This window comes from Buteo buteo, chromosome 7 (genome assembly GCF_964188355.1).
Source record: "Buteo buteo chromosome 7, bButBut1.hap1.1, whole genome shotgun sequence".
Taxonomy (NCBI): Eukaryota; Metazoa; Chordata; class Aves; order Accipitriformes; family Accipitridae; genus Buteo; species Buteo buteo.
In genome coordinates, this window is record NC_134177.1 from 18,284,329 (window position 1) to 18,304,650 (window position 20,322).

Consider the following 20,322-nt stretch of genomic DNA (forward strand, 5'->3'; position numbering starts at 1 on the left):
ATTAGTCATATAACACTAATAACATAGTACTAGACATCCTTCAATATGTCAGACTAGTCACTGCAAACATTTTAAAAACTGTCAAATTACTACGGCCTCTATGCATGCTAAATGATTAACTATCACTTTTCGCTCCAACCATCAATCTTAGTTAGAATGTAACAATGCTATGGATGACCATGCAAGATGCCTCAACTTAATTTTGTGTTGTTTTTTTTTCCTGTCAACTAGATTTATCTCTTTACACCTAACTCCTGTATGTAAACCCCTATTAATTCAGTCTTCAGATAAATGTTAACACTTTAAAAAGCCAGGCCTTACAATAAACACACAGCATATGTCAAGTTTGTTGTAATTTATTTGTGAGTTATTCTCAAGCAATGTTACAAAACATTTTAATGTCTTGATAAGAAAATAAAATTTAAATAAAAATACATTCAACAATACATCATCATAACACAAATTAAAACTAATGATAATTTACAATCCTAACAGAACTACTTACTGAATAATATCATCTTTCTACACTAATCAAAATGAAGGCAACTGTTATTATTAATCATCCTACTTGTACCTAATTAAATTCTAGAACATCTACTGCATTTTAAAACATTATAAAATGAGAAATCAAATCTTAATGGTCACAAATATTCCATGGCCTTTGTTTTTTCCTAGATATTCCAGTACCAAAGCAAAAAAAAGTGCATATTAAAAAAAAATGTTGCAAGAGTATACAATTTAATTTTTCATAAATTTGACTCTGAGAACAACAGAAAATGGCTCCAAGGAAGAGACACTTTGCCACAGGGTTAATCCATATACAGCAAAACATAACTTTGACACTCAATCACATGCAACTTTGTTTAATGGCAGCTTTTTATTAATGGCAATTAATCCGACCCACTTTACCTTGGCAAAACACATTTCTTGGCATCATTATCCCACCCCACCGTCCACCCCCAATTTCAACCGCTGGCAAATAGAAGTCCCTTAAAAATACATCAAATGCGTAAAAAAGGAAAAGGCAAAAACAGCTGAGGTGATTAAATGATTGTGACGTTGCAGACACTAGTACTGAATCCTGGATATTCTAAAATAGTTTGTCTGGTATTAAACCAAATAGTTATTCTAACAAGTTACATTCATTCTGAAAGAGATTTCAATCCTGTCTTGCCAGCTTCTATTACAGAAAGCCTCCCTACAACAGTATAATAAATGTATAGTAATTTAAACAGCTTACAGTTTCAAGCATTGTGGATGTCTATTCTGTTTGTAAGTTACATTACTAATTAATTTGGCCAAATCATGATTGTAAAAAAACCCCCAAAACCACCCAACAAAACAACAACAAAAGACCCCACAGCAAATGCTCAAAAAAAAGTACCACATATAGTTGTTATTATTAAAAATAGTATTCCAAGGAGTACCATTATATTTAATACTGATGAAGCAAAGTTGCCACAACGACACCTTTGCTTCTTCCTGGTTATATACATGTATGTTCTTTCAGCATAAACCTAACTTCTCAGATGAAGTGAGCAAAAATTAATCTTACTAAATTCAAGGATGCCAGTTCAAAATTGTGTTAAGTGGCTAATACGAATCCATATAACTAAAGATATAAAAATATTCACTGAAGCATTGCTTAAAGACAAAACAATGTTGATCATTCAACTGATCATAACAAGCAGATACTACAAAGTATCTAAAAATAATCTGGGATAGTCCAGATATCTAAAGTGCTTTGAGTGATTATAATAGAGATTATTTATTAGATCTGTAGTCAAAAGGTGAGCTGGACCTAGTTATTACTTTTTATAAAAAAAAGAAATAAAATCATACATGGGATGATGTAAATTGATCAGTACTTAACCACAATCTGTTCACATTTAATTTTTTCTATCTGTAGGCAAACTTATTTAAAAAGAATGTTGCTACCCTGCATTTCTTTTTAGATTAAGAAAAAATCTGTACCTTTAAAAATCCTAAAGAAAATAGATAGTGGTCTAATGTCACTCCATATATTACTCACCCCAAATGTAAACAAGAGGTACAACATAAGTTCCCTGATTTCTTCTTCTTTAGTACTTAAAAACATAACTAACACTGGTATCTGCTGTCCAGATTATTTGCAGCATACTGCATGATTTTGTCCTGACAACACCTAATACAAGGAAAAAAGTCAAATGAATTGAGTGTGAAGCTTCAGATCTTTTCCATGTCCTAGTATCTTGGAATTTCTACTTCAAGATCCATATCAGCAGGGCAGGCACTCAAGGTAAACTCATTCAAGTTTGCAGTGTATGTATTGAGAGATGTAATCCAACCAACAAATGCTGTGTGGATTTTCTTCCATTAAAAAGCTTATTTGTTTAGAAAGTTCTTTCCAATAAGACAACAATGGCAAAACAACATTTAGATTTATTCACACCTGTTACTTCAAGAACCTGGAACTTCAAGTTCTTCAACAAAATGAGAATAAACCTTAAGACCAGATTTTGAAGTAGATATTTTTCTATTAAATATTAAATAGATTGTCAACACAACTAGCATTTATGTTCATTCTTAAATACTTTGTAAAAATGCACATAATGAACTTAAAAAAACAAACAAAACACCAAAACACTCATGAACATTTCCAGTTTCTTTTTTTCATCCAAGTGTGCCACAGTTTGTTTTGGTTAGGAAACTTTTCCAACAATTGGATTTTCTCTGGAAAAAATAAAATGTTATATATAAGTGTTTGTAAGGTTAACATTTGCTTTCTAGTTCTCAACATACAATTTTAATTTATTAAGCAAACCTGTATTTTTTGGATAATTTCTACCACTACTTATGAAATTTCATGATTTGCGGAAAAACCTCACATACGTTCATGTGAGACCTCTAAATCAAAGTCAAGTTTTCTAAACAACTTGGGTCAAATACTAAACTAGTAGTATCAGGGTTTGAGCAGTCTTTTTTTTCTGGTGAATCAGGCCTTATTGATGCAAAGAAGAAATCAGAAAACTTGCTAGTGGTGTTCCACAGGTATCAGCCAGGATTGAAGAGAATTGAAAGAATCTGCCTGGAACAACAATGTACTCCAAAGAACAGATTTTTTTAACTTCACCAGAAATAGTATTTATCATTGAGTATGGCAAGTGAATTACAAACAGTAAATATACTGCATGAAAGATATGTTTCTGCAGTGTAATCTTTACAGTCTTATATAACGTGCTATTTTAATTATTTCTTACCTGAAAATTGAAATTTAAAAAAAAATAAATTAAAAGGTAGGCAGACAGTTAGGGATTATTTTGTGTGCACTTCAGATGTTAAGTTGCAAGGAAACAACAAAGTCATTGCACCCGCTTATGGGAATCTCAACGGCAACACAAATGAAGCCCACACCAGAGCAACTTCTTGTATCTTCTGACAACTGGTAAAAAGCTGCATTCCTACAAATGATGTACCTTATTTTCTCTATGTCTTTGTGTTGTCTAAATCTACCTTTATCTTAGTTATCTCTACCTCAACAAGCCTGGCCTTCTTCTGTGATTTATTTTTAAAAAATACACATTTATATATGTCAAAATTATGTAAGATACTTACTCACTACCATATTTAGCACTAGATGATCTCTTCTTTCGGTATTTTTCATGCGATTCATTCAGCTTTTCTACTATATCTATTATCTGTTTAAGTGTATGAAAAGTTGCTACAGAATCTTCAATTGTGAAGTTAGAATAATCATCTGGTTCTTTCCGTGGACCTTGATAGACTGCTATGCTCCCACAAGCCTCTACAAAAATTACAATTATCCCAGTTAGAATTTCGGTAATTAACAAACAGATCTAACTCTTACATAAATGGTGAGTCTGAAATTCTGAACTGTAAAGTAACTCTAGCTTATACGTAACATGGGTTAACATGGGTTAAGACAAAAGCAGGACACAGTATCAACTAGATGTATTTAAAATTCTGTGGCTTATTCTCTGCTGGTTGGGCTCAGCATCTTGAGTGTCCAGCACTCTCTTGTTCACATTAACAGAAGACAAATGCTTTCTTGCAGCTCAATCATGTTCAACAGAATTCACTTCATAGTCAGGAAAAGGAGAGCAAAGACAGAAGAGCAACTGGCTATACTTGCTATCTCTCTGTTTAGACTATTAAAGATATTTCATACATGCAAATTCAATTAGAACAATGTGCATGCCTGATATCTACTGTAAAGACATGACTGAAGAATGTCTGATACCAGAGCACTAAGACAACAAAAATATAACCTGTGTCTCCACTCTCTATTATTTTCAGGTAAATTGTTAAGACATAAAACTGATATTATGGGCCTAGAATTCTTCTTATTATTTGAGTACCTTCCAACTTCTGTAATTTAGACATGTTGATAGTGAAAAGTGAGTAAATTCTTTCTGTCTCTCTGTCTCCATCAATCTCAATTTGAGTATCAGCAGGAACATCTCTAAAAGGTGAAACAGAGACAGGTAGTCAATGCAAGTCATTCTTGAAATGTTTGAAAGCAAGTAAAAAACAATTCTGTTTCAATATACTTAGCCTTCTAACACATCTATCACTCAGCTTCACAATTGTTACACAAAACTTAGCATTTGTTGCAAACATCCCATAGAAACAGGCATATATACTTTTGAGGGCAATGAATACAGCAATACCAAAAAACACTTTTTCCAATAGAATTTATTATTCAGTATGTCAAGAGAAAAATACTTCAAAAATATCAAAGGTTACTTGTTACTAAATGACAATTAAACGCTTCTTTTAGAATCTACTATACTTGAAAGGTAACCAGAACAGAAGGACACAATACATTCCTAAACCAGAACAGTTAAAAACCAGAAAGACAAAACCAACCAAAAGTTATTTAGTAACAGGAGTCTTTTGAAGTGTTGAGAAACCTAATGAAAATAAATGAACAGAGTAACATAGAAAAAGTATTATATATATACATGTTTTCAGACAGTTATCTTCTAGGACTTACACTGAATTTTAGAGCACTGACTGAGATCTTTAGACTGTAATTTATGCAACCTATCCAGTCAAGGATAACTTTATTTTTAAAAAAGATCAGAGCATTTGTTTGTTTTCAGAAATCAGCATCTTAAAGAAAGGCATTAACGCGTTATAAGAAGTTACTCATTTTCCTGACATACCTACAAAACCCAAATGATTTGTCAGAATCTACACTGAAGATTATTTAGCTGATTTTCTTAGTACACTGTGGTTTAAAACATGTGAGGTTAAAATAAAAAAGTGGCTGTATAAAACAAGACAACATCATTAGGGAAAGAGACAGACTTCCAGGCTGAGCCCTCTGCAGCAAGGTATTTCAATTATTTCATATAGGTGACCTAGGCATGTCATATTTCTGCATTCAGCTTGGCATCTGAATTAACTTGAGCTATTAAATCTATTATTCTGCATGGAAAGAAATCAACCATTCCATATTTCTGATTTACATGCTGAATTGGTTACCTTCATTTCATATGGTGGCTGATGAAGTAACAGACTTGGTAAAAGCCAGTACTTATTAGTAAGGTGTATTTTTAGTAGCTTAACTTGCTAAAGCAGACAGGGAACACCTTGCCTTCAAATTTTCAAGTTGTACAGTGAATCACGCATTCTTTGTCCTACAAAACATATGTATTTTCATTTGAAAATCAACTTACGCAGTGCAACGAGCACAGCCCACCGTGTTCTCTATTGTAGCCTTGCAACAAAGCCAGTTCCCATTCAGAAAAGCAGAAGGATGGTAAAAACTAAGCCTCTTCTGGTTGCATCTCGTTACCCGGCAAAGAGCTTCTATCCACTCACTAGCTTCTACACAGTTATTTGCTTGGATATAGAGTGGCTTTTCTCCATGGAGTACTTGAAACATCTGTAGAAGGAATGCAACAATATTCCGCTCAAAAAATCCAGTTATTGAGCAACTTTGAATATGTCAAAATAGATTTCAACGCTCAGGCAATTCAACAAAGCCAAATTAAGACAGAAAGTGAGACAAGGGAGAAAGGAAGACTTTTTACCTCTTTCATTTTACTACACAGCCCTACTGAGGAGTAAAAAAAAAAACAAACCAAAAACCCAGAACAGCTCCCTGTGTTCTGCCTACACCATTTCCTCATCCAAAAAGGAATCCTTAAAGAATTAGAACATGATGCATTTTCTGTCCTCTTTATTCACATATCTTTAAATGCGACCTCAGACTTCACTCTTCATAGCCTGAGAGCAACAGAAGAGCCCCAGAAGTCTCTCCTTTAGCCATCCTCAGCCTAGGTAACAGCTGTACTTTTACCAGTGCCTCAGAATTTTGGATTATAACAGAAATACCAATGTGTTACAGGTCCAGAATGAGGCTGTGAGCACAGACAACTGTCTCAGCTGATGAAGGTATTGTAGGAAGTTTTCATCAAAAGGAGTAAATCTAAGTTTGGTAATATTACCTTTCTAGAAGAACATAATATAATACGTACTACTACTACCTTAACATAAAAGTGCCTTGTAATTAAGGTCACAGTATTTTAACCTTCATTCCAGAAATTTGGAAAGGGGGGGCAGAAGTCATAAAATCAGTCAGAAAAGTTGGTGCAGAGATCCAAATCTCCAGGTTAAGTTCCATGTTCAGAGTACTTGGAAATACTGCATACAGCTTTTTATTCCTGATTCAAAAGATTTTTTTGCTGAAGTGTTTAGTAATAGGGTTTCAGTAACTCCATAAGCTAATTATGATCTTTTATTTAAAGAACACATCAAGAATTACATACAAACTATCTTTTAACTCACATTTTTCTTGTTGAAGGAGCTCTCATCAAGTTTCTCCACTGCAAGGATGTTTTTGATTGGAATAGTGAAAATTGGTTCTTTATCTGTAAAAAATTGTAAACAGAAAAGTGAAGCAATTTTCAAAAAAATGTTTTATAACGTCAGAGCACTGATACTGTAGGTTAAGTTCTCAAAATGTGCATTGTTATTATTGAGAAAATGTACATGAATCAGACAGAAGCATTTGGTAATCAGGGCAAAGGTAACCAAACATACATATCCTATGTACTTTAGGAAAAGAAAAAAATTATGCATTTTAAAAAGCACAAATCAGGTGCAAACACTTAGAAAATACTGAGAAAAAAATAACTGTAAAATAATTTACCTTGCTGTTTGTGGTAGGTGAATTCTCTACTTGTTAGACAGAACCACCGCTTCTTGAAATTCTTTTTACCAATCCGAGTCCTTCCCTGAGCTCTTTTGTACATTTCTCTGTAAAGACAGAATCAAATGAAATGCAACCATTAGTCTTCTGAAGAGCTTTCAAAACCATTTATTGAGATAACACATTATTGTTCATCATGCAGCAACAAAAATCTACTTCATTGTAGATTTAAAAAAAAAAAGCCAACAAACTACTAGTTGTTCGAAACAGATCTTCAAGATTACCTCCCAATATGGTGATCATGTACAGGGTTCCATAAACAGGAAAGGAGTTTGAAAACTATGCAATTCAGACTCTTGTTTGTAACAGTAAATTTGGAGTGGGTACATACTTATTCAGATCCAGAACTCCAACTTTTCCCCAAACTAAGGTATATCCAACTACCAGATTCTCCATTTCCTGCCACTTTCTACAGGTGAATGTGCTTGACTTTTTCTGGATCAGAAGCTGAATATAAATGAAATTATGCTGAACACAACACAACAGCAAGGGTAGACACAAACTGTATTCAGTACACTTTAAGTGTACTCACTGGCAACTATTTTTTTTGAGCAACAGCCATCAATTTATAATACATATTAGCTTCCAAATTGCTATAACTAAGTGTTGATCCACTACAATCATCTCCTTCATTTCTATTTAGTATTTTAGTAAGTGGTACATTTCTTCCTTGTTTGAAATGTGGATGCTTGTTTCACAGAATCTTTACTGGCTATGAATCTGCTTCTCAGGGAAATGCAAGTATTTTCTTCCCCATAAATGTTATTTGAATTAATTCATCAGCTATTCTTGATCAACATTAAAATAATAATTCGTTTCTTTGAAAGAGTGATTTTCACCTCAATTTTTATAAAAGCATTCTATCATTTACTGTTTAGTATTCCAATTACAGGTAATTTTTTCTCCTACTTTAAAGGCAGAACAGGTGGCTGGGCTTGAACAGCATGCAAAGTAATTATAAATTAAATTAATATGTTCTTTTAAAATACACTTCACAATCCTGTGTAAACCATCACAGAGCACACACTGAATTGTAACAGAAATGCAGACAGGCTTTAACAGGTTAAGCTGCTTTTAATTATTTTTTTCCCAAGGTATTTAAAAGATGAGTTATGGAAGTTTACAGCTGTTGGTTTAAATTAATTCTGCAAACTAACTAAGAACTAACACAGATTACAAATATAATAATTTCTACAGTGTATCAAACATTTTAATAAGCATTAATCTGACACTGGCATTAATGAAAAAACAGTCAAGTCAATTCTGTTTTGCACAATATAGATTCAAGATTTACCCTTCTTTTAGATGTACTGGCTCACTCAGACCACTGGGCTCTTTACTTTCAGTAGAGGAAACATCATCTAGGAACTTAAGGAAAAATACACAGGGAATATATACAACTCAGAAACACAAAACAACCAAAAGCAATTTTGCAAATATACACGTACAGTTTCTCCTGGAACAGAACAATTACTTTATGCAACAGATGAAATCAAAATATATTGCAGGGACTTGGAACAATGTAACAAGGGATGCCCATAAGCCACACAAGATTTCTTTAATTAGTTCCTCAACAGCAGATCTAATAAAGTCTGTTTCAAAAGACTTATACTTTTTTTTTTAAAAACTAAATTAGTTTAGTACACGATAACTCTTATATATTCCATTGTGTGGATTTTGTTGAAAAGTCCAAAATAGCCTGCAATTTTTCTTTCTCTCTCTAGTAGAAAACTGAACAATAACACAACCTTCTAGTAATTAAGACTGATCAAATACATCAACCAAAAAAAAAAATCTAGTTCAAAAGGTACCTTTTTAACAGATTCAGTGAATTTTTCTTCTTGAAATGCTTTGAAAAATTCACACATAAACGTCTCCTTGAAACTTGACTGAAAGAAAAGGTACATTGACATAAATAAACTTTCAAAGAATGTTGTCTATGAAATAAGAAAGAATAAGAAAGAAAGAAAGTAGCCTTACAAGTTTGCTTTTGGTCAAACTTCCCCAACTCCCCAAAGTCTGGATGGCTTTTGATATAAGAGTTAATGTTCTTGAAGTTTGTGCATCCTAAAATAAACAAACAAAATTCAGAAGTCACTTTTTTTCACTGTTGCAAGTAAATCTTTGACTTAAAAACAAAAATGCCACAAAAGTTATTATATTACACAGTGTAGTAAATCTGACACACCTTCATTCATTTTCTTCCTTGCCCAAAGAGAAGAAATGCATATGCAGTAGTGTCCTCTATTAGTACCTGTGCTTTGTGAATGTATTTTATAAGCTACTGCACAGTGTTTAATATTTTACTCGCTGCTACTAGAATTTAACATTAGTACTTGGAAAAATATTTTTACCTATAGAAGATCTCAAACCCCTCAAATCCTGTAATCATTACTACACATCTAATGCTTCTGCGCTATTCAAACTTAACACTAAACATAATGAACTATTGCTGGACAAACGGTAGAAATTTTCATAATACCAAGTGAACTTAAAACTTTGTCTTTAAGGCTTTTGCCTCATTTATTTGCTACCTCACTGCTTGCTTTTTAGTACAGGATTATAAACATAGCCACAGAAAGGGGCCTTGCTGTTCCCTTTAAAATGTTTAACCCTCAAATGGTAAAATCCCGTAATCTTTTTACTCAACAAACTGGATAATATCAAAGGAAGGAATGTGAGTAAGTAGATTTTTTCTTTTGAAAGCACAACACACATAAGTTGATAAAATAAGCTAATAAAGATAACCCCTCTGGAGCAGAAAATTTCATACATATTCTGTATTTTATGTGAAAATAATACAGTATTTTTTCTTATTTATTCTCTATATTCCTGTCTTTGAAGATTATTCTTTTTTTATGCATATCTACTTGACAATTTGAAAATTGAATATGGAAGATTTGGCAATCCACTGCAACTAGTGGAGTCCATAATAAATATGCAGACCAATTATTGGATAACTCTACAACCTCTGTTTAAGACACAAATGGAAATTATTTTTTTAAAAGTAAAAGTGACATCTGGATATTTAACTTCCACAGTGGATGGAACCAATGCAGTTTCGGCATATGCCTTAAATAACCCTCAGTCATGTTGCTATTCAAACAAAACAGCACATTCCCCAAAAAAGGCACAGCGTCTTTAATATCAATAGCTCTTCAACATCATTTGAGAACACCGCATAAAGGCTGAGAAATTTGATGCTTAAAGAACTGCAAATGTCTTGGTTCCTTCAGTGAGGTATAAAATTGAAAACTCAACCTAGAGACATTTAGTAATCTTATTTCCCAGTTACAGACCCACTAAAAGTAACCTATGCCTTCCCAGATAAACAGATCTGACTGTTATGAATAGAACAGAACAAAGCTTCACAGAACTTACTGGATGGTGAGGTCGTAAATGAAAAGTATGAGGTGAGACTACGGCTACAGCAAAGAAACGAAGAAACACAAAGCTGCTCACTGCAGAATACTGTACATGAGGGTCATCTGCAGAGAAAAACCATGAAATGTAACATGCACTAAACTTAATAGGAAATAATGAAGACAGTCAACAAAAATCCTTAAGATAACATCAAAGGAGACATTTATATTTCAAATCAGAATAGAAAAATCAATGATGAAGCGCATGAAATGAGAAAGGTGATCATGGTAAGAAATGTTCTACTTATAATGGAGGGTTTATTTCTCTGAACAGAAGTTCTGTTCTCATAAAACTGGCTCATCAGCTCCACTACCAGGAATGATGAGATTATTGCAAGCATTAACATACATAGTGATTAGGTACAGCTGTATGCATGCTGAACCAAAAGAGAAAATACTGTAGTAGTTGCCTTTGAACACTAGGGCTATTGGGTTTATTCACCCATAAACCTAATCACTGATCAACTCAAATACATTAATGCTGCACAACAAATGCAGTCAACACATACAAACAACTTTAATTCCAATTCCAAGGTTGCATCAGAAAAACCATAGTGTTATATAATTTTGATGCTGTAAATGAGGATTTTCTCATTTAGTATTTTGGGTATATTTACACCTTTACACTGGGATATATAGTGGGATCACATTCTTACTCTAATGACTACTTTAACCTGACCTGTCTGGGAAGTTAGCTATTCTGAAAGGACTGTCTTAACTAGAGGAATATATGGTGTCAGTTCCAGTGACAAACATGAATCAGAGAAAGGCTCCAGATTACAAGTATATTCTTCATTTGTAGCTTATTATATGACATTTCAGATTTTAATTGACTGAAGTACAAGAGTATTTCAGACCCACCACATTCTTCCTATATTAAAACCATTCTGAAAGAATAAAACTGTTCTAATACTGGTCACATTACAAACGCATTAAATATTTCACATTATCCACCCTCCTCAAAACTACCCATAAGTAGTAAAGCTAAATTCATATAAGTTATGACTGTGTTAGTCATAGTTAACATAGCTGCAGTTCATGTAGTTAAGATGTAAATACCAAAGTTATTTTCCAGTTTACATCTTGCTTCTTTAGAAGCAATAAACAGATCAGCTCTTCCAAATTTTACATAACTTTCAACTAAATTACCTCCTGTATTACTTGTGCTTTTCTTCTATTATCTCAATACTTTTGTTGGCGACTTCTTATTTGCTACTGTCTGGCAGTGTTTCTGACCTGCTACATTTTTGTATCAGAAAATACAAAATTCTTGCTGATTGACCACAAAGCCTTACTTTAATTTACAGACTGACAGAAAAACAAATGCCTGATTGTCAAGGTAAGAAGTTCGGGGCGCAGCTTTGTACAAGGCAAGAATTTAACAATCCCCATAAGGTAAATGCAGAAGTTAAGTATTTCACTCTCAACACCACGTTCAAAAGTTTTTAGAGAGCACTTACTTGGAAATCTTTTGGCAGCCAGATGCCTCAAAGAATAAAAAACATCACACATTAGGGTAGGACAACTTATACTTGACCGCACAATTTCACGGAATACTTTGTCTACATAATAGCGCAGATTTTCCTGCAATTATGAAAAAAGGTATTTTTTCAGACCATTAATATTTGCATTTCTATGGTTCTTTCCTGAACACAAACATAACACTACAATTCCTTTTTTCAAAACGCTGCCTGACTATTCAATTAAGTATTTTAGTATAGTGCATATTTAAAAAGCCTCATAATATTTATATGGGATTACTAGTGTTAAAAGATATTTTAATGATATTGACTTATATTAAAGTATATAAGCAGTGTCTGGCGATATACAACTATCTGTCGAACCCTGTTTTTGTAATTTGACAATGTTACAAGGAAGGAGCACTTCCCATACATATCTAGTGAATGTTAATTTAGTTTGTTGCAGCAACTACTGCCTTAAATGTCATCCTCTGGTGAAAGGCAAGTGGCAAGCAAAACTTCAGTGAAAAATGTTAAAGCAGTCCTAATTAGGTACTTCATTATCTGGATGCTGAGTACAGACCATTAGGAATCACAACACCCAACAAATTGATAAGGAAGACTGTAATCCTCTGTTTAGTTTCTCTTCCCCATCCAATTTTCCATTGGACTTTCCCTTTGCTGTTTTCATAACCAGGGATAAGAAAATACAACTTTTGTTTACTTTGGAATAAGAGAATTATACTGCTACTGTAAGTTATGCATTTTCCATTTCATGGAGCTGCTCTTTAAAATATTTTTCTATCAGATTTTGAGAAAGTTTAAGTTAGGAAAAACACATTTGGAAACTCACCATATTAATTTCTACATTATCCCCTTCTCTTAATTTGATGGGATCTATTTCACAGGGTTTAGGAGACTCACATATCTGAAACAAACAAACAAAACTGTAGGAGTTCAATTTTTCAGACAGAAAGCACGGAAATGCACCTACTTAAAACCAGATTCTGTCCTAGATTTAGGAGTGAAACTCTAAATAGGATCTCACTACCCGTAACAGCATGCAATAATCATCCTCATTTTCCTGTGTATCTTTTTACATGGATCAATTACATAAAGCATCATGGGGGTAAATTCTGCATTGTGTTAGAGGCTGAAGCAACTGTCATTGACTATTTTCAAGCATCTGGAACATAAATAACAAAAAGCAGCTTCTTCCACTAAACTTAATCAATTATTGCTCAATTTAGCTTTCCTCTAGAATTCCCCCACCTGAGTGATTGCTACCACACAGGGAGCTGTAAGAAGAATGCCTATCGAAGAGACTGGATACCCCAGTGGTCTAAGTATCCTGAAAAACGTTTCAGTAGGATCACCTACCTCATCAATAACAGGTTTCAAAGTAACCTTTAGGTAGTGCTTCCCCACTATTTTCATCATTTCATCTACACACCGAGTTGCTAATGAGTTCCCTCTGAAGACTGTGTTTGCTTCCCTGTAAGAAAATAACTGATGTTATTTGAACAGGGAAAAAAATAAGAAGCTCAGTTACAAAATCTGATTAATACTTTATCTTGCTATTAAATAATTAATTTTTTGAAAACATTTTTTTCATATATTTCAGTCAGGAATTCCAGAATCTAGATACCCAGCTTGCAGTGGCACTCAGGAACAGAAAGGCAATAAACAAGAATATTATTACAGCTATTAGCAAAACCAGAAACATAAATAAAACTGTAAGGAAAAGCCTAAGAAGTTTTAGGCAAGGAAGTTACAATCCAGTGCTGAATGTGAGACAGAACAATTGGAGAAAATTCCAAAATATTGAAGACTTAGACCTCACCAGTATACAATTCTTCCTCCAGTAGTCCTGGTGAAAAAAAATCTTAAAGCTACACTACACTGATAAACTCAGACACTGTAACCAAAACATTTAATCTAGGGTTATGCTTTTTATTCATTACAGCTGTTGAAGAAAACTGAGAGCCAGCTGTGCAAAATAAGTCTTTCTAATCTGAGAGATTTAGTTTAATCTTTCTTTGTTACAGTTCAATTATAATGGAAAGGAATGTGTGTACTAAAATGCAGTTTAGAAAATTATTTTCCATGAGTCACCTCTTCTACACAGTTAAATTGTCTCACCTTATTTAAATCTGGAGTAAGTCAGCTTTGAAATGAATCATCCTGTGGTGACAAAATCCCTTCCACATCTCCACAGGACATGACTCGGGCACCTCAGTGGCCACTACTCAGGTCTACTTCATTTCTTTCCTAACCAGACAGCTGCAAATTCACAGGCCATACACTGCTACTTGGTAAAACACTTGTGTTTGCTACTTTCAAGGCATGCAGGAGGACACCTACTTACTTACAAGGCATCTTTGCAGAAAAAGAGTACCCCTCATTTAAGTCACATACTAAAGGAAACGGGATAAGATTCTCAGCAATTTTAGAAGTATTAAGTACCCATCTAGTGACCAGTAAAATTTGAAGAGTGGCCAAATTATGACATTTTAAAATGAAAACTATGTGCTCTTAGACAGAACTCTAGCCTGCTAGCTTGTTATGTTCAGCTGTATACTAGCTCCAAGAAAGTTTTACCAAACAGTACACAATCATTAACTCTGACTCCCAGCTTCAATGTGATTTTAACCAATGTTTTTATAAACTAGCATTAAAAGATGAATCTATTCAGTCATTACTGAATAATGAATTGGTAAAATAGACAGTCATTGAGAGGAAGAAATTCAACATGCTTATTATAAATGTTGCATCACAAAGCCCTGTGAAACTCTAAGAATAATTTAAGAAGGCATGACATCACTAAACATGAAATACATACTGGGTGTCCTTCAGATCTAGTTCTGCCACTGCAGCAACAAATGGAACTAGCTTATGGTGGTGTAGCAACAATCGTACAAGAGGCAGAACAGCATCATACTTGTCTCGACAAACTTCACTCAGTATGTAGGCAGCAGATGCAGAAATCGGCTGTGAGAAAGCAGAATATGAAATCATGAGTGAAGTAGTTAAATGTTCTTCACATACTTGGCAAAGTACAGATCCAATCTAACAAGACTATAGACCCAGCTTCTTAACAGAAAGTCTCAACATTTGCTGTATAACACGGCAATTAAAAGTTTCCATTCTACAGAAATACTTAATTGAAAATTGGCATTATCTACTCTATCCTTGACATTTAAGAATGAAATTCAGCACCTACTCACCCTTCTCATTCTCCCTAAAGTGTTAGAATGTGGCTTTGTCACAAATCCTAGTAAGAGTCAGTAAGCAATTGCTTTACTGTAATGTCATATATCTTTATAGGACTTCTAAAACTATAAAAAGAGCACATTAAAATACAGTCCTCACTTCTAAAGTGTGTGTCACCATTCTACAGTTGAGAATTTCAATACAAGAACTGATCAAGTTATTTCATTTAAGTAACAAAGACAGCTGCTGACTGCCACTAGCTAAATACTCAGCACTTCCTAAACTCCAGTGAAGAAGTATTTGAATACGGGCTAGCAATAATTTTAGTCACAATCTGCTTCCTCTTTACCTTTCTACTCCTCTGCCAGTACTTCGCCAACACTAAAGTGAAGAAAGGCTACAAAAGACCTAGGAATATAAAGCCTGGTTACTATCATTTGATTCCTGCCTCAACGTTAGGCTAACCATCTACCACGCTTCCCTCTTTGTCACCACATCCACGTGAGAAATCCAGTCATGCTGATTAACATACTGGGGAAGACAGAAGCAATTCGGAAGAATTGGAATTAGAAATCAATTCTGAAGCAGACCATTTTTGGAAAGGTGATTACCTGCCCCTTCAGTGCCAATAATGACTCAATATCTCTGGAAAACCACTAAATCCAGGTGGCCAATAGCAGCCAGTGGGAAAATACAATGTTGAAAAGAGCAACCAATGAAAAGAAACTATTTTATATCTCTTCCAGTCACACAGCACAGATTATTTCACTCTCTCTGCTGGTTCTTCTAAAGTAAGAAGAAAATCTTGGTAGTTTGGAGCAGATGTAAATGCTCTACAAGCTGCTTATCTGGTTGTGACAGAAGTAGTTCATGCAAAGGAACAAAAAAATTGTCTAGATCTGCATAGAATCATAGAATGGTTTGGGTTGGAAGGGACCTTAAAGGTCTACTTCATTTCTCTCCTAACCACAGAGCTGCATAATTTACATTGTCTCATACAGGACTGCATAATTCATTTTAAGTTTTCATTTTCAAAGAAGTTTTCAACAGAAGTACCTGAACATCTGATGATTTTAGCAGCAAGTTTCTTAGAGAAGCGTAGTATTCGGATGGAAGTACACAGTCTTCAGTATAACAGATATTTAATCTAAGTGATCCCAAATCATCGGTTTTAGAAGACTTGTTCCCATTTTCTCTTGGTTGAAGTAAGTACCTGAAAGCAACAGGTCAATTCTAAAATATTAGATTCACATTTCATTACTTCAAGTAATTCTACAATAAAGCAAATTATCATATTTAATTATTTCAGTATACATAAAGTAAGTCTGAAAACTGGCAATAAAATTCACATTAAAAAACTGGAGACAAAAGAAAAAAAGGAGCAGCATCTGATGCACCTTTAGCACATTATGAAACATATATTTATTTTCTTGTAACTTTCCAAACAGTGACACAGAGTATATGTCTTGTAGCTCAACTGGGATAGCAGGAATAGTTAGAAATTACACTGGACCTTCCCATTTTACATTTAGGTTATATTTAGGGTGTTGGACACTGCAGATGGAACAGCTAGTGTCAAGAATTTAAATGGTCTAGTCTGAAACCAGTAAAAATACATAATATTAACAGCCTGCATTCCTGAGAAACAAGTAAGATTCAAGGAAAAAAAAAATTTTGCTTTTTTCCTACTCTCAATACAAAATATATTCAACAATTCATTGGCTTTTGCTGTAGTTCAACTGTATTCCAACAGGAGGTGCAGCCCTACAAAAATTTTAACAGCTTTTAAAGTAGTGTCACAGTATAGTTTCAACATTCAGCCCAACAAACTGAAATATCTTCAAATATTCTTTTACAATCATTTATGCTTGTACTTCTACAATCAGGAGATCAGACTTTTTTTAATAATCAGATGCATTGCCCATGAAGGCAATACGAAGTAAAACTGATTTACAAGGAGAACCTCTACTTGACAACATGACTCTTAGGCTTATTTTCCCAGTATTTAGTACTAGTAATACTATTTTATCTGCTGTATTTCAGCTGTATTAAAAAACTTTTTATGTAAATTAGTAATAGTATAAAAAACTAGTTATTTTAAGACACAGAACTGTTTTTGAAAAGCACATCATAATTGGATATGAGGATGTTCAATACAAGGTATGCCTACAAAGTATATTAGCAGACACGAACCTCTCTATTGATGATGCTTCAAGTGAACTGGACATGAGTCAGGTTAATACAATAAATTACATGAACACAATACACTGGTAATGAGTCCATGCTAATATAACCTTTCTCTTAGCAGGTTGTTAATAGAGGCATGTCATTATGTTAATATGCTCATACAGCTTTTGATCAGTTCAGAGCACTGGCAGAGCAAGCCTGTGTCTGCAATACACCATGTAAAAAACAGAAAATACCAACACAAACATTTATTATGCTTAGAATCACATTCAAACACTAAGAGTAAAAATCAGAGTTCAACTTTGTCACATCCAAGACACTTGGCAGCCTGCAGTGGGTACATGGAGCAGAGCCGTAATGGTTCCTGGCCAAGACCTGTGTTCCGTTTAGATCCTATTTACCCACTTCCTTCCTATGCATTTTCTATGTGGATACACGGGGACTTCCTCCACTCTGTTCTCTATACCAAAAGGTTCACTAAAAGCAGAATATTCTACACACTTTGAGGCATTTGAATCTGTTGTACTCATCACTTCCTGCCACTAAGCATTTGGGACAGTAAAGGGGCTAGAGATTGGCTTCTGCTTGCAAGAGCTTCAGAAGGGAAGTTGCTGCTATGTTATAAGCAGAGGTCTTTCCTGAATTCCCTTCATACCTTACCCTTCCAGCTTTTAAATTTCTGTACCTGCTCCCCTGCAATGACATTGGGTTGGTTCCAGAAAATATCTTCTGAACCTCCCCAAGGAAGTGGGAAACAAAAATTCATGCTTAATGATTATTTTTAAATAAACTCTTCATCAGTCATTCTGGAAGTCTGACTTAGGAATTTAATTACAAGTGATGCAATTCTGAGAAGTTCCAGGTTTGCTGGTTAGGCTGAAAAGCATACACAGATCACTAAAATTCAGCAAGCTGACTGAAAGATAGTTATGTTCGTCTTTCCCTTCTTCACTCTCCACACTTTCCCCTCAAACACATAGAATCATAGAATCATTTAGGTTGGAAAAGACCTTCAAGATCATCGAGTCCAACCATCATCCATGCCCACTAAACCATGTTCTGGAGTACCTTGTCTACACACTTTTTGAATTCCTCCAGGGGTGGTGACTCAACCACTTCCCTGGGTAGCCTGTTCCAATGCCTGACAACCCTTTCAGTAAAGAAACTTTTCCTAATATCCAACCTAAATCTCCCTTGCCGCAACTTGAGGCCATTTCCTCTCATCCTATCACCAGCCACCTGACAGAAGAGACCAGCATGAACTATTCTGTGGGAGTGGGCAGACTGGGGTAAGAGAAGACCTAAATGTACCCTATGACAAGGTTACTTTATTGAGCAGGGAAACTTTCTAGAAAGATATTTTACCTAGACTAGAATAGGAAGACATATTTTAATGGACAGTTAGAATAGAATATATCCTTTGCAAGGGAAGATCTGCAACATAGAAGCAAATTCACTTCTGAGCTACCATTTCTCACCATGCTTGAAAGGAATCGTTTCTTAACACCTTCACAGGAACTTTAATTTCTCCTAGAAAGACATCTTGTACCAGATTTCCATTATTCCATAGGTCAACCCTGAAAATAAGAACATTGCTTAGGTTTTTTTTTCTTCCAGAGAGAAATAAAAATCTTCTAAGTTAACAACAGCTGCCTTACAGCACTAATCCACATGCATGCAGGCAGAAAATGTTAGAAATCTCACTCCATTCTAATTAAATCAAGAAGAATCAAATGAGTGACTTATTAACCCATAAAGAACAGATAAAGAAACAAACAGTGAAAGTTAGAGTTGCAAATCTTGCATCAGTAAATAAAAGTGATATTGGCAACATATATGTATCCTGAGCAGTCTCCACCCCCAAAACTGTGCACAGTTCTTCTCAGGTAATTCAAGTGAACTTTTTAACCAATATATTTACATATCTCTATCTAATTGCTAGAATTTGGCACACTGCAATGCCACACCAACACATGCGCTTGTTTTTCCAAAGAGCAGCTCGTATGCTTACAACCTCAAAAGGAATCACAGACTCCAGACATGCACCTTTGTTTTTTTCTATTACTTCTTACCTCTCTGACATTTCTGACAGACAGCAGTTGGTAAGAAGAACAAAAAAAATTAATACTAGAATTGTTGGGGCATGACTATTTTACTAAATATATTTGCATCTATAATGAAATATACAATTAAGATATTAATGAAGCTAATAGTTAAAAATGCACGTACCAAGTTAGTTCTATAATGGCTATTAAAACTAACCACTGAACTCTTCTTCTGATGCCTGTTAGGAAACACATGCTAGCCTTGAAGACTTTTTGTCATTCAGCAGATTTGGTGCATGTATGTGCATGAGCACAATAAAGAAAAGAAACTGAGTACAGGTGCTCTCAACTGTTCTAACTACATATCATAAATACAGACAGACCTGCTCTAAGGGTAAAGGAGCAGAAAAGGGGAACATACTTTGAAGTATTCTTCACATTTGCAAGGAAAAGGTGCAACACAAGTGTTCCTCTAAGGAGCAATCTGAAATCATATGGATCTCATAAAAGAGGCTCTTCCCTGTTTTAATAAAAACAGCCAACTACAGTTGAAACCATAGACCAACACAAGGTTTGCTGTTACCCTTCAATACAAGTTCAATCATCAGTATTCTGCCCAAAATAATATTATATATATAGATAGATAGGAGGTCCTCATGGCTCTTTACTCACAGGCAAAGGAAACAAATTTAGGCTGCCAGATACACTCTACCACTATTTACTGAAAAACAAAAAAATCTAATCTTCACTAAGAAGCACACTAAAAAAATCTG

General features: G+C 34.4%; 1 protein-coding gene across 2 annotated transcripts in view; it reads right to left on the reverse strand.

Annotated features, from left to right (window-relative positions):
- Positions 1–336: 336 nt before the first annotated feature.
- Positions 337–20,322, reverse strand: part of RASA2 (RAS p21 protein activator 2) — a 53,161-nt gene continuing 33,175 nt past the window's right edge. Inside the window, exons 9-25 of one of the 2 annotated variants that reach the window (XM_075031776.1) lie at positions 19,971–20,033; positions 18,983–19,081; positions 16,374–16,530; positions 14,947–15,095; positions 13,485–13,599; positions 12,958–13,032; positions 12,105–12,228; positions 10,604–10,710; positions 9,203–9,289; positions 9,034–9,111; positions 8,517–8,590; positions 7,163–7,269; positions 6,799–6,881; positions 5,685–5,893; positions 4,359–4,462; positions 3,595–3,784; positions 337–2,712 (exon numbers count right to left, since the gene is read on the reverse strand). In XM_075031776.1, coding sequence (XP_074887877.1) covers positions 2,682–2,712; positions 3,595–3,784; positions 4,359–4,462; positions 5,685–5,893; positions 6,799–6,881; positions 7,163–7,269; positions 8,517–8,590; positions 9,034–9,111; positions 9,203–9,289; positions 10,604–10,710; positions 12,105–12,228; positions 12,958–13,032; positions 13,485–13,599; positions 14,947–15,095; positions 16,374–16,530; positions 18,983–19,081; positions 19,971–20,033 — 1,852 coding nt within the window. In that variant the 3' untranslated portion in view covers positions 337–2,681. The remainder of the gene's footprint in view (positions 2,713–3,594; positions 3,785–4,358; positions 4,463–5,684; positions 5,894–6,798; positions 6,882–7,162; positions 7,270–8,516; positions 8,591–9,033; positions 9,112–9,202; positions 9,290–10,603; positions 10,711–12,104; positions 12,229–12,957; positions 13,033–13,484; positions 13,600–14,946; positions 15,096–16,373; positions 16,531–18,982; positions 19,082–19,970; positions 20,034–20,322) is intronic. The other variant, XM_075031774.1, reaches the window with a different exon arrangement.